At 43.7% G+C, this 25,031-nt stretch overlaps 1 protein-coding gene across 14 annotated transcripts in view; it reads right to left on the bottom strand.

The window, feature by feature from the left end:
* EIF4G3 (eukaryotic translation initiation factor 4 gamma 3) overlaps positions 1–25,031 on the bottom strand; it is a 148,318-nt gene that overhangs the window by 98,406 nt on the left and 24,881 nt on the right. For 13 of the 14 annotated variants that reach the window (XR_005103104.1, XM_037379661.1, XM_037379670.1 and 10 more), the window contains exon 2: positions 6,374–6,449. Coding sequence is in view for 12 of the 14 variants with exons in the window: in XM_037379661.1 (XP_037235558.1) it covers positions 6,374–6,449 (76 nt within the window). In the remaining 2 variants the exon portion in view is untranslated. Of the gene's footprint in view, positions 1–6,373; positions 6,450–11,478; positions 16,009–25,031 lie in introns of those variants that run through there. The other variant, XM_037379671.1, reaches the window with a different exon arrangement.

The raw sequence follows: 25,031 nt of genomic DNA, 5'->3' as shown, positions 1-25,031 counted from the left end.
TTCACGATTTGGTTAAAGCTTATAGAAGTTCAGCAGTCGCTTCCCACTGACCTTTTCTCAAATCTGTATTTTGTTGGCTGAAAAGCAGCACCTGGTTATAGGCACTTAAAAAACCAACACAGACCATGTTTAAAAGGGGACCTTGCCACTGCGTAGGTAGATGTGCGTGCATATGTATTTCCCCAGCACTGGTAAATTCCAGGCAGAAGGAAATTCCTGCCTCTTGATCTTTTAACGGAGTATCAGCACCACGCTCCAAGAGACCAAAGTATGAGAGCAAAAGTCACAGAGTTCACGACTAAATGCATTTTCCAAGTCATTTTATTGCATTCCAACTATCAGTGCCTGTCATTGCATTACCTAAACCGCTAAACCAGCTGCACCGGCAATGAGAATCATAACATGCAATTTCTTGAGGCTTGGAAATGGTCCAGAATCGTTCGCTGCGGGAAGATTTACAGCATCCTTGTGCTCATCAGAGAAAAGGGTGGGTCAAGTCAGAGAACCTCATCCTCTGTCCCCAGCTGGATCCTTCCTGTCCCTTCCTCAGGGGGAATAATTTTTTTTTTTTTTTTTTTTTTTTGGCTGATCTAGGCTGGCAGGTGTGCACACACCGCCTCAGCTGGCTGAACTGAAACCAGCGTGAAGAGACAGCATCATAAAACTTTCTGCGTCCCATTCCCCGAGAAAATCAAAGCCTCTTACATGACTCCTAAGACAACCCTGAAAGACTTGTCATGTCAATCACGCAGTAGTTGGTGCTTAGAAGTGACTACATACAATGATGGGTATCAAAAAGTGCAGTTAAGGAGGGGGGTGGGGGGAAGGAAGCAAAAGCAACACAAAATACAAGGAAATCATTCCCATGTACAGCCCTATCAGTAGGTTGCATGCGTACTCATCACCAAGATGTCTCCTTGAATGTTGCTTCTTGGGGAGAAAAAGAAGTTATTCTGCAATAGCTGTGGTACTTCAAACACCACCAGCTTTCATCTCCCTACACTTACAAGTGCACACACAAACCCCTCTGATCTTCACCAGCACCCAAGTCCATGCAAACGTTTGACAAGGGGGACGGCAGCAGGAATAACACCCTAGATTAGCATCAGCATCCAAGAGTCCCCTTCACAAATTAAAACATGCAAACAACCCAGGCTGGAGGTTAATTAAAGACTGCAAGGAATGCTGTTCTGAATTGGGTATGAAATCTGGAAGCCAAACTGAAAGGAAAGCTGTGCAGCTGATGGTCTGTGAGATTCCCTTGTGCAATGCAGGAGGCAAGTAGCAAATCCACTACGGACACAGGTCTGGACCTATTAAAATTTGCTTGAAAGCCCAATTAATGCAACAGAACGACCATAAAATCATACCGGCTTGATACCTTGGCAACAACACACTTGGACAGTATCTGTTGGGAGTCTACCACTGACCTGGTAGGACTTCCTAAGATTAGCCAAGTCTAGCTTAGTGGACACACTGAAAAAACAAAGAAAAAAACACACCAAAAGAAAAAAAAAAAATGGGAAAAAAAAAGAAGAAAGATCAGTTTTCCTTCCAGCACCAGCAAAAGCAGAGTGCCTTTCTTGCCAGTTCCACCTACGCAGGTATTTCTACACCTTCCTCTTAGCTCCAACAACAAATTATTTACAAATAAACTGAAATGTAAGATACAGATTTGAATGTTAACAGGTGATCAAGGAAGACAAACACAAGCTTGCTGAACTCATGTCTCTGTTCAGTAATTTTTTAAAAAGCCAACCAGGGAGAGACTATACGAGCTCATCATTTCTGTTCTGGGATGCCTGCCCCCACAGTGTCTGGGGTGTGGCTTTCTGTTTATTAAATGGGATGCTGTAGAACATACACTTGGTCTGAGATTATGATGGAAGCAAATACCCTTCTTAAATCTATAGATTAAATTATTCCCCTAAAAATGAGCACACAAAATTACATACCAATTTGCTAGAGCATCAGTTTCTTTTTGCCTTAACTGAGTAGCAATAGGCTAACCTTTAGTTTTCCAGAAACCTTAATCCTGTGTTTTAAAGGAAATAATGAATGAAACATGAAATAAACACTCAGGCTGGAATTCTTTCTTTTCCTTTTGAGCTTACATCTTTTTGGTTTTAGCATCTTTCACAAGCTTTGGGTTACTCTTCCCCCCTCCAAGCATAATTTCAGACACATAGTTATGTCCATGAAACATTCAGGTTACACCAGAATGGACGGGACATGCCACAGACACCCCTTGATTATGGGGAATGCCCTGGCCATGATACGATAACAGTTTATCATTAATTTGTTTATCATTAAGAACTGCTCTTGCCCTAAACAAAGCCCCCTCCCCCCAAAATAAAAGGGTTCAGACCTGGACAGAACCTCTTTCCTTCCAGCATTCAATTTATTTGCTTGGACTGGTCCGAACAGCTTCAAAGCAGTGTTACCAGTACCCCAGGAACTGAGCACCCCTCTTGCACACCGTGCAGCTCCACCGCGGCCAGGCAGGGGGACGAGTCGGCCTCCTGACCCAGATCCTTCCCTCAAGCACAGGGTGGCTGGAGCAGCTAATCCTCCCTAATCTCTTTTCTGCAGGATTCTCTTCGTTGTAGGAAGATCCCTTTAAAGGACACAAAGGCGAATCACAGCACCTCTGCTGGGTGTGAAATCAGCAGGGGGCCACCAACAAGCATCCCGCTGCAGAGAAGGAACCAAACGAACACCCAAAGAAGTCAACGACGGAGCCAAGCCTTAGTCACTGAAAATCTGGGGCGAGTAGGTTCTTCAGCACCTCACTTCCTCATTACCTTCTCTACCACCAGCTGGCACCGAGTCGGGCAACCTGACACGAGGTGGTATCTGCTCCGAAGAGACACAGTGAGGCTGCAATTAACACAGACAATTTAAACCAGTGCTGGATCCAGCCGTGCTGCAGAAACTCCGCTCAAGGCTCCAGCTGCCCAACTTCGGAGCACTCCTGTCCAAACAGGTGCATCACATCAACACCCGCTTCCCATCAGCTCGCACTCAGGAGTCAATGTTGTTCCTTAGCTGATAAAAATCTACCCCAAAGTATTTTTGGTCCAAGCTTCGGCCCTTGAGATCACAGTGTGTTAGCGAGGCAGCTATGAGCCTCCACCATAATCTGCCAAAAAAAGGTTATTTGTGCAAGAACTGGATGTACGTTAACATAGCTATTCTTCTTATCTGATTCTCAACTCATGCCTTGTGCTGAATTTGAAGAGTACATCTGCTTCTGAGCAATCGCCCATAATAATTTGATTTTCAATAGAAATCGGCCCCCGTCGCTTTGGGTGCGGGCACACACCATGGCCTGTGACATTTAAAGTCACCTTTGGTGCAATTCCCTTTGTTAGAATTCAACATCTTTCCCTCAAACTCCAAGTCAAAAAAAGCTTCTCTGAATGTATTTCTTTGAAATATTTTACAACAGAAACAAAATTTTATTCTTATTCCCCTTTCCAGATTCCACAGGTTGGGGATCTTATAGCAGATGTACGAGTAACTGCCTTAATTTCTTGCAATATAAAGAATTAGGAAATGCCACACAAGAAGCTGCTTACAGGACAAAACCTAAATCTTTATGTCCAAACGTAGCTCTTGTGATATGGCATTCTCCATTATTGATGAGGGGATGAAATTACAGGATCAGTTCACTGAAACAGTTATTTCTGTGATTTGCTTTAAAATAATCCTACTGCCGGATTTATTTATTAAAAAAAAAACACACACACAACAAAAAACCCCAAAACCAACATCAACAACCTACCAAATATCAGTATTTGTATGATCTACTACATCAAATAAATTAAGATGATGTATGATGAGGTTAGGTGTTTTTTTTCTAATACCAATATGATTTCATTGAGAAAGAGGTTCTACCAAAGTTTTGTTGGGAACTTTGAGCATCACAAAGTTCTCAGACAAACTTAAATTTCATCTGACAAATCACACTTTGCCTCTTCCTCACCTCCTGTCTCTGCCCTACAGAAATATGTGTTCCTCTGACTTTATTTTGGGGAGATTTTGGGGGCTCGTAGTGCAAGCCACATGATTTTCCATTCCATTTTTCAGCAAGCAGCACATAGTTCTCAGGGGAAAAAAAAAAAAAAAAAAAAGAGCCCAGGAATGTGCAATTGAGGTCCTGATAATGCATGTGGAAAAGCATGGAAAGGATAACTCCGTTGTTTTTTTTTTCATCTTTATCTAACTAAAAATAGTGGTTTTATCTGTGGGTTGCCCGTATCTCAAATGATTTGTCTTCCCACTACATGCATGGCGTACTACGACTTCAGGGAAACCACCGAGGCAGCTCAGAGTCACCGCATGGTAGCGTCAAGACCACAGACCTCTTCCTAAACCAGCTGTCCTCCGCCAAAATCCACGTATTGGAAAACTGCGATGTGTAATCCGTGTGGAAACCCAAACAGGATGACTGAGCAAATAAAACATGGAAGTGAAAAAGCTGTCCTCGGCTGCTGAAGATGGTGCTCTTCCATACCTTTGTGTTACGTGATTTTTGTAAAAACTAGACAAACTATGTATAAAAACAATAAACTAAAAAGAAAAAAAAAAGACCTATTTGTTGCAAACTCAGACCTTAAATACACGACCTACATGTTACTCATGTAATTAGTTGCAGAGACCTTTGATGAATGAATTTGTCCAGGACCTCCGATCATGTGCCTCTTCCATCCTAATTCATTTTTGCTAGAACTTACTCTGTCTGTCAAGGCTTCAAACAGAAGCCCAAAAGGAACCTAGCTGAGAAATTTCTCTCCCTAAAACATGAAATTTTCTTTGAAACTTGTGTATTCTTAAAGCCTAGAACAGAGATACTCACGGCACTGGCTTCTATTCCTGTAACATACCAAGGAGCGATATTTTTCCACACAGAAAAGCTCTTTTAGGTCATTCTTCACAGTTACTTTTATATTTTACATTAATTTAAATTTTCACAGTCGTTTTCCCACAGGCATCAGAATTATGTCTTTGGAAGAAAGAACTGAAAAAAATAACCTCTTTCCCCCAAAAGGAATTCAGACATTTTTAAAGTGGTTTTTAAGTGTCGTATGGGGTATATAGAGGATAATATAAACTGAATTATTTACTACAACTGTTTGTACACTTATGTTCCTTTGGTTTTGACTTTTTGCATACATACATATGGATATACACACATATGTATGTATATAATATTGAGGACAGAGCTAGCAAAAAATAAAAAAAACAGTCTCCACTGCTCAAGTCTGTCAATCCACTGCTGTCAAAGCCACAAACCTTGAAATCTTAACGCCTCGCCAAGAGCTGTACCCCCACCTTTCTGACCCCCCCTGGATGGCAACCCACCGCCAGCTGCCCACCAGACCATCATCCACGGTCAGACCTGAGTCCTTCTGCTACTGCAGCTACCACCCAAGTCTCTGCCTTCCTGGGATCAATGGGGACTGGACAGCACTTCTGCACTTAATCCTGCACAAAGCCCGGTTCTGCATCTCTTGGCAGCAGTCCCTCTGGTAGAAGAGGTGATCACAACACTCTTCTCTACGACCCAAAAAAAAAGGAAGAGGCAAAAGATGCTCCAGACGCGGACTCCGCACGACGAAGAAGAGGAGCGGATAACCCCTTCGCCAGTTACTCAAGCAAACAGGAGGAAGGAGAAAACCCTGTACAGCAGCTTACGTTTTTCTATAAGCAGCTTACGTTACCGCATAAAATACAGTGAGTTTCTCCCATCTACAGCTTTTCTTCCTGTTTCCAAATAATTAAAAGAGCAGCTTAAAAGCAGGTTTTTTGGCATTAATAATATTTGCACTATCCCACCAGAAAAGCAAAATATTACTTTCCCAGGGCTGTGCTGATTTAGCAAAGCTTATAAATAACACTGGGCTTCCAGCTATTACTATTTGAAAAAAAAAAAAAGAATCGCATGAAAGGAAAACAGTATCATATGTTCACAAATAAATGTTGCTATGTTTCTAAGCTAAATTTCCATGATAATCAAGCTTCACAAACAAACACATAGGATACTGAGCCAAAAGCACCTATCCCGAATATTCAATCTACTTTCAAAACATTTCATTGTCTGTGTAATGGAACGTTTCACATGAAAAACAAATCTTCCTTGATTATTTTTCCGATAAGAAACTATTAGAAACGGGCAGCCACTAATACACTCCAACAAGCCCGTCTTCAAGGTGCAGGAGGGCAGGAAAGAGATGGAGCCAAGGGACTGGAAACAGGCCAGTCACATTTGCGCTCAGGTGAAGCTCTGTTAGGAAAACCCGCTTTTGTATCTACTAAATAAAACTTAATAAAAGCAATGTGACCACAGCAGCACCCGCCAGATACTCACAGTGCTGTACACAGCGGAGACGGTCGGAGTGAAGATCCGATCCTCGAGGGGCTGCTGAACAGGACCTCGGGGGATTCTGCAACACATAAAGTTAAGGAAAGCAACGTCGAAGGAATACGCGTGTTCCCGGTGATACACACAGTGACTGCGCTGGCAAGCAGTGTAGCCGGTCACCTTCCACGCTCGGGCAGACACACAAACATCTCCAAGGAACTCACAGGCAACCAGGCAGCTACAATCCTTCCAAGGTTTTCCAAAAGAGGAGCAAAGTGTGGCTTCAAAAGGCAGACGTCACCGACAAATAGAGCACCGAAAGCAAACAGATCGCCGAACAATCTACAAAACCTTGGTCCTGACAAGAGAATCCCCCACCTCTCTCTCTCTTTTTTTTTTTTTTTTTTTTTTTAAAGAGTAAGGGAAAAAACCCAAAACCCACAAGCCTTTTGCATTCAGCAACAAACCCTGCTGATCAGCAGGGCATTTTCTGACAAAGGCAGCGCCTGTTTTGCTAACCATGCAGGAATCATGTTATAATTGTTTCCTTGTTTGCCTCTCTTCAACCAGTAACTCCTTTCCTCATCCACCCACCAAAACTGCTTCTAAAAAGGGCTGTCAGATAAATTCGAAGTTTCGATCATCTGCTGCAGGGTTACTTAAAGGCAAACTGCAACAGTTTTCTTAAATTGGAAAGGTATTGCGGGAATCCAGGGGGGGGACAGGGATGGGGGACACATGACTTTATGCAAGAAACAAACAAGCTAGAATCCGTTCTACTTGTGGAATAAAACAAAGGGATGCAGGTATGTAAAATAAAAAAGCCGCCTGACTTAGCTAACGCCTTGTGGCCTTAGGTCCAGCATACATCTATGCAGTATCAGATGCCCACTCTCATAAAAGACACGCTTAACTTGCTGAAAACCTTCCCACTAAATGCCATATTCAGATCTCACCTTTTTGCTGTTTACATTTTATACGTCAAAGCCTCTTGGAAAACGAGAGCAGCCTGATTGATGAAGTTCCTGGCGCACAAGCCAGCAACGCAAACCTCCTGTGTTAATGTCAGGGCAGACACTTAAAAAAATAAAACAAAAATCACAAAAACGCTCCTTGGGTTTTGTTTCAACGAGGAAAAAAACCCACTCATAAGTTGAATTTCAAATCTAGGACTAGTTTGAGTCTCTCAAGAGTCCTCCCTTTGCAGTACGAGTTTGATCTCCAAAGAAACACTGCTGCTGCCCAAACCTCCGCAGGAACCAACATCACAGCGGCAGGAGAGACGCTGCCAGCGGCGACAGGGCTCGACAGCGATCCCAGCTCTGAAACCCTGTTCCCCTCCCTTAAAATGGACAAAATTTGACAGGTTGAAGTAAGGGTTGTTCAGATGCGACCTGCTCGGTATCGGTCGACTGTCTGCAGCACACCGCAGCCAGATCTCAGTGCTAAGGCAGAGCAGAAACAAATTTACAATAGTGCACTATTTTGGTTCTCAATGCATCACTAAAAAGGTCCACCACCCTCACCAAGCAGGCTAAGAAATTGTTCTAAAAACTTCCAATTTTGTTATATATTCAGTGTTTGAATGCCAGGCACAATAAAGCCCCTGCATTATAGGATTATGCATGGAAAAGACCGACAGTGACCTTTACAACACCTCTGCACATAAGTAATGTCCCTGTTAAAGCATGGCAGGTGTAAAACAGGACACCTGCGATCAGCTCCAGACTGAGAGAAGTGAGATGAGGATCTAGCACTGCTGGTTCCCAAGATGGTGCTCACTCTGCCTACATCTCTCTCTCTTTTTTTTTTTTTTTTTATTAAAGGAGTGCAAAAATTTATTTGCAGGGTCTAAGGCTTGCCTTCAATTTGCAGACTTGCCAACTCATGCATAAGTGGTATCATTTGATAAAAGAAGGAGGTTTTCAACAACAAAATTACACGTAAAAAGCCTGACTCCAGCAAAACAATGGGAAAATTTGCCACAGACTTCAACAGAGCTGAGGCGCTGCTCCCACCCTTCATCAAGAGGATCTTGTATTCATTCCTGAATTTTGGATAACACCAACAAAAAGCCAGAATTTGGGAGAGGAGGACGAGAACCACACTGCAAGGCAGAATGAAAACTCACTAATTTTCAGCATGCCACTGCCATAGCACCCTACCCTCACACCCATAACCATCGTCTGATAAAGAAAGATGGACAGAGGCAAGGTTTTAAGCTGCCACCCTTTTTGTCACAGCTGAGATTTCAACTATTGAGGCAGTTTTTGACGATTAATTGATGCAATTGCTGCTTCAAAAGGGATCATTCCTGAGTTTGGAAAAACTGTTTCATCCTCAAGAAGGTTGGGATTTATTTTCTTATTTTAGAACTTATATAAGCCAGGAGGAAATAATCTTCTTTGAGCAGAGTAACCTTTTTTTTTTTTTTTTTTTTTTTTTTTTTTTTTACACCCAAGAACAGCTGCCTAAAGGAGTGAGCAGTTCAGATGAATTTTCAGAGTTTGGGGATGCTGTTTAAAATCGCTTCCAGGAAGTGATGACTCTCACCAGATTAAAAATAAACCTTTTAAGTCCTTTTTGCCAAAGGACTTGACCTGCACACCAGACTGATAGGGACCAACATTTCTTAAATTCCAGTAAGTCTTAATGAGATGTAATGGCTGGAGAAAGTGACTATTTCCAACATCTAAATTCTGGCATCTACAATATTGAGGCAAAAAGCATCTACCCCAAATATTCAATTTACTTTCAAATCTAGCTTCCCTGCATTCCTCCCGGAGCTCGCTCCCGCTCCCCAGCAGAAGTGCCTACCTTCCCTCCCCTTCCATCCGCCAAAGGAGCCCATCAGGGGTAACAGTTGCTGTTATTTCAGAAGTGAGCCAAGGCAAATGCAAAAGTTCATCAGCAGATGCTTGCTAACGAGGCTCTTTTTCCTAGAAGTGGGTTAAAAGTGACAGCACAAGCGACTCCGCCATGGGACACGAATGGGTCATGGCCGGCAGGTGGGAAGCGAAACCTCATCCAGAGCATGGTCTCATCCACGCCGACAGCAAACCACCCTCCGGGCACTCCTCTTCTTTCACTACACAGAAATTCTGATACCATCCAGAGCTGTACAACCTGAGATGCGACACCGACCACACCAACACTGCCCTCATCACACAGTAAAGTTTAAGAGTTAAAGCATAACCCAGCCCGGCTCAACTGCAGCGCTTAATTAACCACAGCGCAAAGAAAACGAGGATATGCTGAATAATTCAGGCAGCTCTTTCATGTTACTATTCTGGCATGCTGAGCTCCAATTCAGGAGGATCCTGTGCCCTCCCTCCTCCTCCTCCATCCTTGCCACCCACGTCACCCGTCACCCTCTTCAGCCGCACTGATTCAACTGTTTGTGCAGCCATGCTCTGAAACGATCCGGGAGGGTGGGAAGGGAGAGGGGTGGGGGTGGGTAAAGCAAAGCTAACCCCAAACCTCACACCATTTTCAGGGATCCTTCCATTACCACAGCGAGAAAAGACAGGGCGGGCGACGAAACAGAAGAGCAGGAGCGAGGGGAACCTCTTAAATCACATCTGCAACCAGCAGGTTAGCAAGTGGAACGACAGTCTCCGCTTGTCACGCTTGTGTTGGGCTGAACGACTCTTTACAGCTCTCCATCAGCATCACGTCAAAAACCAGAAGGACGGCAGCCAGCGGGTAGCACTGACTCTGGATTCTCTTTGTGGCTGTTTAGGGCTCATTAACTCATGAAATATATATTTAAAAATCCACGTAAGTGAGATACTTCTGGGAGATTAATAAAAGCAGGCACAGATGCAATGGGAGTTCCACCTAGTCCCCATCTGGCTGCAGCAGTGATTACAAGGCTGGGGAATTTCAGGAGCTATTAAAGACCCAGTGGGAGAAGACAGGCAAAGATAGTAATGCCGGCTGGAAACGAAACCGAATTTTTCTCGAAACCAAAAGCCTCCCTCTAAAAGGAGGAGGGTATCTTTTAATTAGACAGCCATAGCCACGCTCTGAGGAGAGGGAGAACACTTCTCTGTAAAGTGATTAAAGAAAAAAAAAAAAAAAATCCAGACCAGAGCTGCCCACCAGCTGCAGCGTTCAGCAGCATGACAAATGCAGACTTAAATAAAAGTCAGGAGGAATTTCTTGCAGAAATCTCCCACTTGTATCGCATTTGTCTGCTTGTTCTAATCATGCTACAAAACTGAAATACTGCGAGATTTTTTGGTGTGCTTTTACAGCAACGAGCAACCTGAAAACATGCAGTAAAATAAGCTCTTACAGCAAGAATTTGTACTGGCTTTTCTGCTCTGTTCCTGTTTCCAGGATTGGGGGGGGAAAGAAAAAAACACTACTACACTTTCTTCCAAAATGGATTCATTCTCCCTTGAATGCTGCTTCTCACCTAAGCTCATTTTCAGCAACTAGCAACCATTTTATCCTGAGCATGCACAGACTGCCTCCCTCCTCACTTTCAGCTGACAGTAACGGGTAAGCACCTTCTCACGTGAATAAAAATATCTGCAGGTACCCAAGGGCGCGTATGCAAACACGTTACACAGAAAACGTTCCAGAACTAATGATTTTTATCCCTGCACAGAAATGGGAGCGAGTCTCCCACCAGCTATCCCTGGGGTTATATAATCCTGATGCACGTCCACGCTTGCACTGAAATTGTGTATTAAACAACTGAAAAAAATACAAGATAAAACCATCAAGCAAGATTACAGAAGGGCAGGAAATCACATCAAACTCCAGCACCTCTTTCAGCTTTTTGGTGCAAGGCATTTTTAAAAACACTCGGAGTAGGGAGGTATCTGATGGCAGAAAACTGTTAAAAGAGTGTGTTTCTCCTCTGTAGCCTCTTCTCTATTTAACATGCAATTAAAACGCAGGAGGTGAACATCCTAACAGCAGAAGCACCTAATTTAGCAGGTTCGGAAACCACAAGGGCTCGCTTAAAAGGTTAAAATGGAAAAGCTACGCCAGTCGCAGCAGCTTGCTGAAACTTCCCCAGCATCTCCCCATCCTTTGCAGCTCTGCCATTCTCCATTCACTGGGTGAAGCCTTTTGTTTGGCACGCTCGATCCTACCTGGCAGGCGAGGCTCCCGGAGCGTTTCGTTAGCAAGCCGGCTCAAGCACCCGGTCTCTTCCCCCCATCTGGCAGCAGCAAAGCCCACGGCCGCATCCGTGCCATCCGGGGATGACTTCTTAGCTTCTGCCTGCCTCTCACCCTCGCAAGCAGAGCTCTCACAGTGCGCTTGTGGTCTTAAAGAGATAGTGCAATGAGGGTCTTAGTGATACCTTGCAGGGGGTTTTGTACCCAAGCGCTTCCATGTTGCGGAAATCCCTCTGCTTCCTGACTTTTCCTGCTGTGCATGCAGTGGAGGAGGGACAGGAGGTCGCATCATGCCCCTCTTAGCGAGTTTATATAGGACAAAAATCAAACCAGGCTTACAAAAGAACACGTAAGGTAAAAAGCTCGCCTACAGCACGTTGTAGATTTAGAAATCTGCATTGCAATGTACGAAGGGCTTGGAAAGCTTCGAAGGAGAATTAAATCACAGCACAAACTCCTCAGCAAGAAATTTTGCAACTCGTTTCCCTCGGCTTTCCTCTCGCTACCCCCAAACACAGCAACGCGCACTACCACGAACCCGTTTATTTAGCAAGTACTTCGTGAATCAATTTTCCCTTCACAATAAATTCCTCTTTTGACAGGCCATGTTTCAGAAGCCAGAGGAAGGAAAGCTGGTAAAAACAAACTACAAGCCTTTAAAAACAAACAAACCAAAACAAAAAAACACACAAAAAACCCCACCAAAGCCAAACTCCACCAAGTGACGTGTCACATGGGGAAAAAAAAAATAAATACATGAGATCAAAACAGTGCCATGCACTCTCTCCATGTTGAAATACTACAGCCAAACTTCATCCAAGAAAGAAAAAGTCAAGTTACAAAGCAAACAACTCCGAACTTAGGAAAAGGCAGGATTAATGTTGCCCATGTGACCATAATTCAATCCCGCTGTGTATACGCAAAATCAAGCCCTTAATTACAGAGGCACACGTCTGTTTTCCCCAGCATCCCCATCATCTCCACTTTTTCAACTGTCTTACAGGAATCCAGCCCCTTACACCCTTCATAGCCAAGCAGTTCTCGCTAATAAGAGAAAGAGATAATTAATATTACAAAAATCAAGACCAACATAATTCAAGGACTTTGGAAAACATTTAAAGGCTTCAGAACTACCTAATAAAATGCCAAGCTGCTGCTCAGCCCTCTCTAACCCTTCCACTGCCGATATCCGACAGCATAACCCAGCCCCAGCAACCGCACGGCGCCCAGACACGTAACATCTCCCAGCGTTACAGAGATCTTCTTTCATTTTAGGGTGGGTTTGGGGTTGTTCTTATCTGTTTGTTCAGGGGGTTTTTTTGCTAGTAGACTCCTGACAAGGGGGCCGTGCCTTTCGGTCAAACCTCAAAGGAATGAGCTGCTCCTCTGCACTGAAACAGTGTTTTTATTTTAGTTTTCTTAGACGGATGCAACTGGTCTTGTGCAATGTGATGAGATGTCAAAATGAAATACGGTTCAGAGCCCTGACTGTATCACAGGTCAAAACCAAATGGGGGATTTGTTGTTTCAATGTTTGGCACTTACTTTATTATAGCAGGGGAAAAATAAATACAAATTTGTGCTGGCACAAGCACTCAGATATACAGTCAAAGTTAAGAGCTGCAGGTGAAGAATTCGTGAAAAGGCCATGTCAGCTTTACACCAATACTTAACTCTGATATTAAGGACTAGTTCTGCCTAGTCAAATGCTTTAAAAACAAAGGAACACAATCAAAACTGTTTGTGCAGTGGCAAAAGTGAGGTTTATGGTTTAAAATTATCAAGCTACGTAACAGCACAGTACATCACCTTAAAGGTCTTTTCTGACCGAAACGATTCTATGATTCTGTCGTCATGCCCCTATTCCTGTGAACAGATGCAAACCATACTCCCAAGATTCACCACCTTCTGTAATGACTAATATCCAGAAGGTTCTTATGGCAAAAGCCATTATGAAGCCTGTTTCAACATTTTATGGCCTAATATAAAGCTCCCTACTGCAACATGTGTAGTCAATGTTCACAACCAAATTGCCATTTATCAAACATACAAATTTTAAGCGGATCAATGAAGTGTTTGTGCACACCACCTTTTTAATCCTTCATGTTATTTTGCGTATTAAATGGTAACACCAAATTTTCTGTAAGTCCTCATTTATGGGCTATTTTATGCTTGTAACAAATACCTTAAATAAAGTCTTTATCTTTTGCTTTTGTACCAGAAATACACCTACATAAATATCATTAATGTTTCACGCAGTCTCACTGGCTCCTTATGAACTGCAATCGCCTCGTTCTAAATTACCAATGGCAGAACTCTTTCTTGCTCCCCGTTTGAACTATTTGATGATAACTGAAAGTGATAAGGCTTGTCCATCCCTCTGCCATTTAAGTGCTCCCCCTTAAAGCATCATCTCCCAAGCTCTATCCGGATCCAAATGTTACAAGCAGTGAGGCTTTTGCTACTTATCCTAGCTTACGCTATACTCTAAAACAAATACTCTCCCCAAAATAAAACTTCTCTTGAAATTCATCTTGAGCTTTTTACCCAATTACGTATCATTAATCTCAGTACCAGCTTCCAAATAATCCCAAACACTTGCTTTCCCTGCTGTCTGCCACATAATGTCACCCAATCTGCGTTTGCACTCCACTGAATAGGAACAGGGCAGCAGCGAGAGCTTTCAAAAGGGAAGGGGCACACAAACCCCAGTGAACCTGACAGCCATTGAGAAGACAAATTTCCAAGGCTCCTCTGAAAATCGCAGCTTGAAAGGAAAATGTGACCTTCAAATGCTTACTGAAAAGCGCGATTTGCCTCTCCTTCCCCCAGCATCGCTGCTGCTGGGATCTAGCATCCTCCAGCAATTCAGATTCCTCCTCCTCTCCCTTCGTGAGCAAATCCTGACACATTTCAGAGGTGCTCTGATGAACGCTGCTCTGTATCTGCAGATGCGTTTACACGTCCGATTGCACTGCCGAACTCCAGCGTGGCACACCATAAATACCTGCTGCATAACCTAGTGCTTCTTCCTGACTGAACGTGCTAAAGCTGCACTGCAGCGGCCACATTCACAGTGCAAGTTCTATTTATACCCAAGCATATGCACATCTCCAAATCCTCCAACTTAATATTTTTTTCTAATATCCATTCCACAAAACATCTATTTCCAAAGTCTTTCTTCCTACATACATCCACTCTGCAACATGTTTTTCCTCCTCATTGACCCCCCTGATGTGCAGGTAACAAATTGCGCTGCATTCTTTGCACCAGAAATTCCTTCACAACCTGTTTAATACCAAGGCAGGCATTCAAGATACTATTTCCCACCTGGTTAATCATTAATGATGATAAACTAGATCAGGCCCTTCGTCAATCTATGACGCGTACCAGACATCATCGCTGTGTAATACAACACTTTGTTACTTATCACCATCATTTCCTTTTAGTCTTCGGTCCACGTGTCATACGTCTCACAGCCAACACAAACGAGAACACCAAAGGAAAGTGGGGGTTAGAGGGGAAGATAACAGAAAAAAACCCTCTTTGTTGCAAATTAACTGTATTTCCAGCATCTCATAATGCTTTCAAATAAAAATCAGCAATATTAAGAGCACCAGCTGTAGGCAGCTGCAATAGTTACACCTGCAGACAAGCACCTAATTATCTAGAGCTCATTACTTTCAGGCTCAGTTTTGCATCTCTAAATTAAAAGGAACTGGAGACAGCTCACCAGCACGTAATCATCCCCAGACCTCACCTCACCCTGATGCATTTCATTCAGCCTGCAAGCCGTCAGGAGTGAGTTTATCAGGGGAGCTGTCAGCCAGTACACTAGATCAGTGCAAATGCGACAAAAACCCAATCAATTATTTTGCCCAATATGAATGTGTTTCTAAGGGCAACCTGATTTTGTTACTTCATCTCTGTCTTCTTCGACTGCAGCCCCAGCATCAATGCAAATTGTCTATTTTCAGCTTAGACCTGGAAAGGTTGTTCAGGGTGGAAGCAACTGTATCTAAACCCCACTAATCCTGCTGGGATTTTCCTTGAAGCGTGGTGTTCGTGGGCGGGGGGACGGGGCTGGAAGTGATGGACTGAATATTTTTGTAACTGTGAACTTTGTCCTACGTGTATTTTTAACCGCAGCATCTCCAGGAAGGGGGTTTTCAAAGCACAGCCTGAATAAGGTTAAATCCAAGTTTGGACCAAGCTGCAAAATATTAGTAATTAAAGGAAGAAAAAAAACCCGAAACTGAACACAAAGGCACCCTGGATCATGTCTGTGCCAGCTCAGGTAACAGGTAACGCAAGGTGAACAACGTGCCCAGAAAGCATCTCTTGCTCAGCTACAGAAAACTTCTCGCTAGCTGACTTGTTTTATGGAGGAAAGGGACTATTAAGCTAAAACATCAGCCACTTCCATAGATTATAAATTCATATTTTACCCTTACAATATACGGACTCTTCCAATAGACGAAAAAGTCAACAGATTTCATCAGCTCCCTTCAGCTGGAAACTCATGGCACTACCTCTCCAGAGAGGCAACGGCATCAGGGGGAATATGCCAATGTAGCCTTAAAATTCCATTTAATTTTAGGAGGGTTATTTATGATTGTACTTCTCCATGGTAATCAAAACTCCCATTACGCTGCAGAAAACAGGCTACGCTCAGGAACTTGAAAGAGCCCCGTTACTTTTCAACCATCCTGCCCTGCTCGGCCACCGCTCCTACTGCTCAGAGTGATTTTTCATGGTCCTCCAGCCACAACCCCAGTTGAGGGACCTTATAAAGAGCCCAGAATATTAAGGTGGAGGAAAAGGCTCAACAGGGTGAGCCTTGGTGACCAGCACAAACACTGGCTGAGCTCTGGAGAGTCTGCTGGAAGTCAGAGGAACATCGTGGGCCAACAGCCCAAGGGGAGATGACAAATGAAGCCTGCACTCCAAAACACACCAAGTCCATCAGGAGCAGAGATGTGTTACGCCACCACTGTGTACACCCAGTCAGCTTTGAGTGGCTTGGCATCAAAAACGAAACCCAGAAGTCCCCAGCAGGGCGATGCCAGGAAGTTGGGCTCATGCCATGCGGTACTGGGCTAACTATCTCTTAATATTACATGAAATTGCTACAGATCTTCTCTGCCAGGGCTGTGCTGCTCTAATCAATTATTAAGCTTTCCTTTGCTTTCCAACCAAGTATAGAGTGCAAGGCATGGGAATGATGGGTTTAGATGGTGCTGCCTCTTTACATCTGTATATGAAAGGCAAACCTGGATTTTTGTTTGCCATCCTCAGAAGATCTACACCAAGACGTCATTTCCTTATTTCTTAAAACACGTACGATCTGATCAATACACATAGTCATAGCAGTCAGAGTGCATCTGTAAGCATCCTACAATGTGTATACACACCTTTATAGATGATTTGTACACATATAAAAATGGGAGGAAGTGAACCCGCATCTCCCTGGTGCTGTTTCAGCAGGAGCTGCATGCCCCCAGCCACATGCTGGGAATAAATCACATCAGTTGTGACCCGGGTAAGATGTATGTCACCCTGCTATCCAAAAATGGGGCTACATGCACGGGGAACTCATTTCCAGCTGTCTAGGAGGCCCCACAACTGCAAAAGATCTGAGGGTCAAGAAACCGCTGAGGTTACCAGAAGAATACCAGGATGAGGATGGGTAAGGAAATCAACTTTTAAATTGTCCTGTCCCTACAACACAGCCACTCCATACCTGAAGGCTCAATACTCACCTCCTGACGCTCAGTAGTTCCTCTCAAACTTTTTATTTTGCCTTTTCAAAATCCAAATCCAGCACTAACGGGGAGGAACTGATTTGGAAAGAAAGCAACTCAGGCGGCTGGATGCTCTCAGAGCTATTCCGAGCGAGTTCCTAACCTGAAAGAGGACAGGCAAGCCGGCTCTCCGGGCTCCTTGGGGCGAAGGAAGTCACAGATAGCATCTACAACAAGTCAGGTGGCATCAACGCAAAATTACTGCCATGAACATGTAATCCAAATAGCAGGTGCCTGCAGGCAGAAGGACACAATAAGAGACATGGTATTAAGCTGTCATCCGGCAGCGGCACTGCCAAAGAGGTGGTGGTCCTGGCCTCTCTCAGTCGCTTGCCCCGTGCCAGTGTGAGCCCATTCACCGCTGCTCAGTCAACCAGACCGGGGAGCAGATTTCAATTAAAATGAACCTTTTCTTCCCGACTTTGTTTGCCACCCAGCCATGCCGACAACTGTGTTAGCCTCAAGCACAGGACCAAGCAGGAACAGAGAGATGGGGAGGCTGCACCATAAAATGCTCTTGCTGTAGTTTCCTGAAGCACACCACTGGCACATGACGTAAGCTGCAGGGATGTATTAACTCCAGAGGCAGCTGCTGAGATGACCTAAACATAACATAGCGATCCTAAATATTATTCCAACTTTAAACCGCAGCATAAAATGTTTTTCCAAATATATATATATATATATTTAGCACTCCCAAATGAGAATGCAAGCAGATCCTCCTTAAGAAATCATGTTCTTGAAAGACAAGGTAATAGTCTAAACCTTCAGAAACTGAATTCACAGCATGACAGCCATCAAAGTTTTACAAATCATACAAGCTTTGGAAGGTTTATTCAAAGGATGGAAGTTCAACATGGCTGGAAAAGGAGGAGGTACACACACAAAGGAAAAGAGATGAACCGTAAGCATCAGCTCAATCAGCTTAAAACATGAGGGATGGAAAGACCTCGGTAAAATAAAAGGTAATAACTAACAGCTTTTAATTTTTTTCCTTCTCAATTACAGAAAAGCCATCCTTCATTTGCACTCGTCACCCTCGGAGGCTGTCCCAGCTAACTGGCAGACTTGAACACACTGTCAATTAACAATCTGGAAGCTACAACTACAGGTACAAAACATAAAAAACACCCAAACTGAGTAAGTAGTAAGCTTTTAGTTGACCACAGACAGTGAGGTTTCTCCCAAAATTATTTACGTAGCTTGGCAGCAGCTGCTAAATCACCTTCTGTGCTCCAAGATGATCCAGACATCTGCACATTCTCACGAAGGCAGCAGGTCTCCTACCCCAAAATGCCAGAGGGTCAGCAGTTTGTGGATTAGCTACTCCAGACACTAGGATAACCCAAGAACGTGATTTAAACAGGAGAAGCCTTCAGGACTTCTGATCAAGAAGCTCTTCCAGACATTCTCACACTCCAAAGTAATTATCATTTTAGTGGCAGTTCACAAGCCTAAACAGCTCAGCTGCTTCTTTTAATTAGAAGATTTTACGCGGCTATTAAACCCCTACTATTTCCTGAAATGAGACACAGCTCTGAAGCTCCTCTGTCACCCAAATACTTATTTTTGTGACCCTGAGAAAAATAAAACCGCTTTTAGTGTCAGCCAGCAAGCTTCCTACCTCTAGAACAAGGGAGCTCACCTTGCTTAACACAGCCCTTGCAATAGAAAAAAATAAATCTCATCTCTCTGTTCAAGAAAAACACCACCTCTATAGCAGCAAAATTTATTGTGCAAGTGACTGAAGTGAGTGGTTCTTGCTGTTTCACATGGCTCTTCCAATTCACATCCCTCACTTCCACTGCACAGGGGACAATCCTGGATCAGAACCAGAAACAGCAGGGAAAAAGCCCCAGTTCTACATCCAGCAATTCCTCCATCAGTTCACGTCTGGGTGGACAGGTAGGGGAAAGAAACAGAGACTTCAAAGGTGCTAAAGCTTGCAGTTTAAGGGATGATTTACCCCTTGCACTCCTGGAGTATCACTTAGAAACCTTTAGGCAGCACTGTTAATTAAAGGGGCAAAAGGGAATAATTCCAGGTCACAGAGTAGACACAATGTCCCTGGGAAAGGGGGGGAAAAAACCAAAAGCATTGTTCCCTGAGGGCGCAGTGCTTCCCTTGCCCCTGCCACAAGCACAGGGCTGTTACTGGGATCCCTAAACCAGCCCAGCTGCTAAATGGTGGCAAGCCACTCCAAGACACCCACACACTTCTGCCACCTCCCTTCAGTAAGGGCTAACGATCACGAGACTCTTTGGAGACCCAGCTCAGCCCTGTGATTCAACAGAAAAATAGGGGTTTTTTTTCTTGGCTGGGTGAAGTTTTCCGTCAATTCTGTGAGCTGATTTACATCACCGAACACTCACATGATCCCAGACAAGGGAACTGGCATGAAGACCCAGCCAGCGAAGGCAGACCTACACTTTCAGCGGCAGCTTGCAGGTACATCTCTTTAACCCTAACATGAAACTACATCCACCAAAGCACCTGCCTTCACCCGAGACACCCAAAAATCAACACTATGAAGTCAGTGCCTTTCTCAGCTGAGGCACAATACTCCATCTTGCTCCGTGGCTTCTCCTCTTTTGCACTAGAGTAGAGGAATTGGGCATGGGGTGAAGTTCAGCTGCGTACGCACCACGCTCTTCAATGCCTCCTCCTCTGCTTCCACGCCTCTGCCAAACTGCTGTAGCCTACGGCAGAGCCAGACGTAACAGCCCTGAGGGGCCTAAACGAATTTTGCAAGCTATGAGAAAGCAAACAAGCAGAGCAATGGGCACGTTCACACCAGCTGAAGTCACAAGCAGCTCTGTGATCCTCCAAGATTATTTTTGTCCTTCACATGAGACAGCAGGGAGGTAAATCTTAGTAGGATGCAGCTTATTCCTGAGAGGGATGGAGTCTGCGTAGGTGAAGGAGAAAGCGAGTGCCCCTTTACAGAGCACATGGGCAAGAACGCACGCAGACACTCACAAAGACCATATGAGCTCCAAGGCAGCAAGCCCTAGGAGGGACACACAAAACTTGTCATGCATTTACCAAAAAAGAAAGGAAACAAGTGGGAAAAGCAACACAATCTGAGAACAGATTTCCCACGGCTTCCCTTGAACAGTGTGAGATTTCTTCTCGACAGTACTAGCAGATTTGAAGTCTTATAATTCTTTAATTAGTAATTCATTTCAGTGCCATTAGTTCATTAACACACTGAATCTTTCAGGAGATGTTTTACATACCACCTTGAACATGCCAGTTCTTGCCTCCCTTCTGGAAACACGCTTTGGAGAGGGCACCCTTCCATCACCAGCATAACCCCATCCTGGGCTACCAAGTGAGTGCAAATCCTGCAACTACATCCCTACAAATACTCCCAGTATCATTTATATAAAAAATAAATAATAATAATAATAATAATAAAAAAAAAAACCCAACAAAAACCAAAACCACGTAGCTGCTACAGTCAAGCCAAGCCTCGATGGATGTTTAGGATCAGGCTGTTCTTCCACAAACCCTTGACCAAAGATGCGTCTATAAACACCATGTCCAATAAAACCCAAGTGGTGATGCATGGATGCCTTAATGCCGATCATTAATGCAGCTGCGCAGGCATGTAGTTGGAGGGCTACGTGGTGATGCTCCAGAACTCGAACATAAGACAAGGCTACTCACGAGTCGAGCTGCATCTCTACATTATCTGCCAAGCTGCAGGCAGCTATGCCGAAGAATTTTAAATTCTCCATTTTCTGGTTTAGGGATTACGCGCTCTGGGAAAGGAGACTACTAGCATGGGGGACAGGGAGTGAGGAAAGATCATGGACAAGGTTTAGCTTGGGTGCTGATGAATTCATGCAGCGCTCCCTACCCTGTTCAGTGCGCTGGCAGACCAGTATTTATAGGAAAGTGATAATAAATGCAGCATTGAGCACTAATTTACACACAGTGAATCTTTTAATGGATGTGACAATCAAAACGCAACAGCCAACACTGGAAAAAAAGTAAAATCAAGGTATCTACCATTGAAATTATGCAGAAGGGTCTCACAATTCAATATACGAGCTATTCCCAGCTGGCACAACGAGCTACAGGGCACATGCCTCTACTAGGCAGTCACTTCCAGCCATCTGAGGACTTCAGAGGAGAAGGGAGGGAAAGGGAGGAGGTGGCCATCTGCACTCAACTGAATAAAGTTCCTGACCATGAATTTCTGAGGGTTTTAACCTAACGGACCTGGAGACAGAAGGCTGAAGGCCTCTCTCTCCTCCCTGCAGAGGTAAACCAGGAGATGACTGTCATTCAGCCTTTCTCCATCCAAAACTTCTGCCCAGAAGCTGCTACACACAGTATCAACAGCACCTAACCTGTAGCTGCTAACAGGCTCACCTGTGACATAGGCATACATATAGATATGCCTATATAACGGGGGGGGGGGGGGGGGGGGGAGAAAAAGACATGACCAAGGGACAAGACTTTTAAAAATAACCCCTAATGCCAGAGAGATGGGGCTGCTACCCAGACAACTTCCTCTCTTTTGTCTAGTTCAGACAATTTCATACAAAGGTCCTCAAAGAAGGAAGCAATGCTGGTCCTGGAGGCCATCAGGCTGAAAACTCCTTGTTCAGAAAGGAGTTTCCAACTCATGCTAATTCGGTGCATGAAGTTATCTGACACAGCTGGAGAAAGAATAATTTAGCAGAGCCTGTGAAACTGGCTGCAGTCTGTTCTAAATTTATTCAAGATATGGTGTATTATCTTGGATACCCGGCCCATGGCTTCATTAACGGAAGAGGTCCCTTGAGGCAGGAACCAGTTTTTGGGCCCAGGATCCCGCAGTGCCAACAGGCGGATCACCAATTCAGGCACAGCGTGGCTGCTCTCAGCACCGAGCAGCCTCCCAGCAAAGCTCCTGGGACAGAGTTGGACGATTACACTGGGACCTTCCCCATCAGAGCTACAGGAACTGGGGCCAAAGATCACCAGGAAGCATTTCTGGGCATCTGTCATCCCTGTAGCAAGCAACCACACCATTTGCTAGAGAGGTCACACACACACAGATATTTAGATCACCGTTATGAACTTCCACATTGGAGACTATCTGTTTCATGGGGAGATATTAAAGCCTCTTTAATTCAGGAACAATTAAAGCATCCCCATGTTGCACAGCAAAACCAGGGAGTGATGTAGATTTTTAAGCAGATTTAACTTTAAACAATTTTTCATGGATGCCCAAAGCACTACATGTGGCTTTCAAACAGCTATTGCATCCCTATCCACATAAAGAGCTCTCATTCCATAATATTCCATAATCTTCCATAATACTTCAAGATGAAAACTATCCCGCCCTTCTCATTCCTCCCCAGTCATTTCACTATTCGTTCTTCTCCGTTTTCACAGCAGATGAAAAGATTACAATACACTGAGACTTTTCTTGGCAAATAATGTCATTTGATGGCAGAAGAACTGAAAACTGTAATAACCACTCATGCAACCAAGTGGTTTTAATATAAGCCAAGAGTTTCTGAGGTCAACTCTTACCTGCACAGCACAAACAGAGCCTTTATTTTTCAAGTAAGGAAAAGCTACACTGAATCAGAAAGCAGCATAAAGAAAATACATTTCAAGTGCATTTATGCTACCCACTACCAGTAAACTAACTTTTAATTTCCCCAGATACTTCTGAAATATATTCCTTAAATACTGCAACAGAAACAGCAATTCAGAAGCATTTATAAGCTTTGCATCCAAGTATGAACAAAGTCCTATTTGCAACATCCAATAAAAGCAACGGGTTTATGACTTTCCACCCATGACTGAAAACCCATACCCCTTTAAAAAAAATAAAATAGGTGCTAATCACAAATACCTGCAGCATTTGGGTACCAATTCTGCCAGCAGCAGTTTTACTAACCATATCCTTGGATTAACATGCGATCCTGTCCCTGTTTTCTAACATCAGCTGATACTTTCTGCGACTGGCACTGAAGTTGGGTGCTGTCAGGCTTGCACCCCCACCCGCCCCAACCCAACCCAACCCACATCACCCGGACTTTAGCAACAACGAATGCAAAAAATTCTTTAGCAACAATGAATGCAAAAAAAGCTACCTCAAAACTAGGTGAATCTCACATTTAATCTGAAGCATTTGGGTCAAGTCTATGTTTCAGAAAGGAATTTTTAAGGACCTGGAGACAAGGGCTTTGCAAAAACTAAGAATCTGCAGAGATAACTGAGTTTTCTTTAAGAAAAAAAAAAGAAAACAGATTCTGTAGAATTCAAAAGCATTCAAGTACAGCTAACTAACAAAGCTCTTCAGAGACCATCTCAGCTAATTAAAATGTGCAGATGTCCAAGCTGAGCTAAGCTGTTCACAACTTTTCACACACATTCGCTAAATGGATTAATTGACAATATAGATAATGATAGAATAATTTATAGTAAAAATGCATGCAATTTCAACATTTCTTTAATTATGTCCATGTCAGAATGCTTCTAAAACATGCATACTACCTGTGGATTTGTACAAGGTTTCTTAGGCACCCAACCTTGGTCAGTTTGCTGGAAAAGCTGCTTCTTCAATTAAGTGAAATATCAAGCATGACATCTTTTCATATTTTAAATATAATCAGAAGTAATTGTATATACATCTTGCTATGTGTTCCTCCATATTTTAAGAGCCCATTGCCAAGAGAAAGTAATTTGCAAGGTCAGCTATTTCATCAGTCATCTTCATTTTTATATAACACCACCTTTCTTCCATTTCATACCGCGTAGTATTAATCTTTACCATACACCCACCACAACCAACAGCGCTCTTGAAGGGAGAACCCAACTGGAAATCCCCAACAGGATTTCTGGACCTCGAATTCCGATTCATTTCATCAAACTTGCTATAGCCTGAAGTACTTCGCCTTGTCTACATAAAAAGGCTTTTTCTTGTTGTTGTTTAAATGGACACTTACATTTGAGTTGGCTATATTAGACCAAACATGCTTAGAGATGCTTCTTAACACATCATGATGAAGAGATACAAGTCCTTTTACAAAAATAAGAAACCAAAAAACTTTTGCTAGGACAAGTGAGAATCTGTGCACAGGTAAAGAAAGAGAAGGCTATTTTCCAAGGAAATCTACTTGGTTAGGTGAGTAAAATTGCCTCCTCTAGCAAGTCTGCGATGCCACTCACTATCCTGCAATAACAGAGCCCTACAGCAGCAGGGAAAACTGCATCACGCCACTACTTTGAGGACAATCTCTGTCCTAGACCAGGCTAGCTGCTGCCACAGCACCTAAGGTAAAGACAACAGGTATAAACACTGGCTGATAAATACAAAACCAAATCCCCAAGGAAATCCACAGACGATCCCACTGACAGGAGGGAGTTACTTTCCACTCTTTTACTAGAAAATAAATCCCCTGTTACGGCATAGAAAACAGCCCTGAAAAAGAAAAACCCTTTAGGACTTTTGTTCCTTACTGAAGGGATCGGGGGAGTCAAGCTTTGACTGCTACTGTTGCTTCCAAGGGGGAAAAAGCCTCCTCCACCTGAGGAAAGCCTCCTCCCACTGAAAACACAACCCACCGGGCTCCATCCTCTTTGGTTTCCATAACTAAAGGGCTGGTGAACCGAGGAGAGGAGTCAGCGCAGCTCATTGGGCCAATCCAGGGAGGCAGGCGCTCTCGAATGGAAAAATGTGAGCACTCTTTAGGACCCTCCAAGTGGCGA

The sequence above is a fragment of the Falco rusticolus genome, chromosome 3, assembly GCF_015220075.1.
Source record: "Falco rusticolus isolate bFalRus1 chromosome 3, bFalRus1.pri, whole genome shotgun sequence".
Lineage (NCBI taxonomy): Eukaryota > Metazoa > Chordata > Aves > Falconiformes > Falconidae > Falco > Falco rusticolus.
The sequence above is the reverse complement of the archived record's forward strand: the minus strand, read 5'-3'. Positions and strand labels throughout refer to the sequence as shown.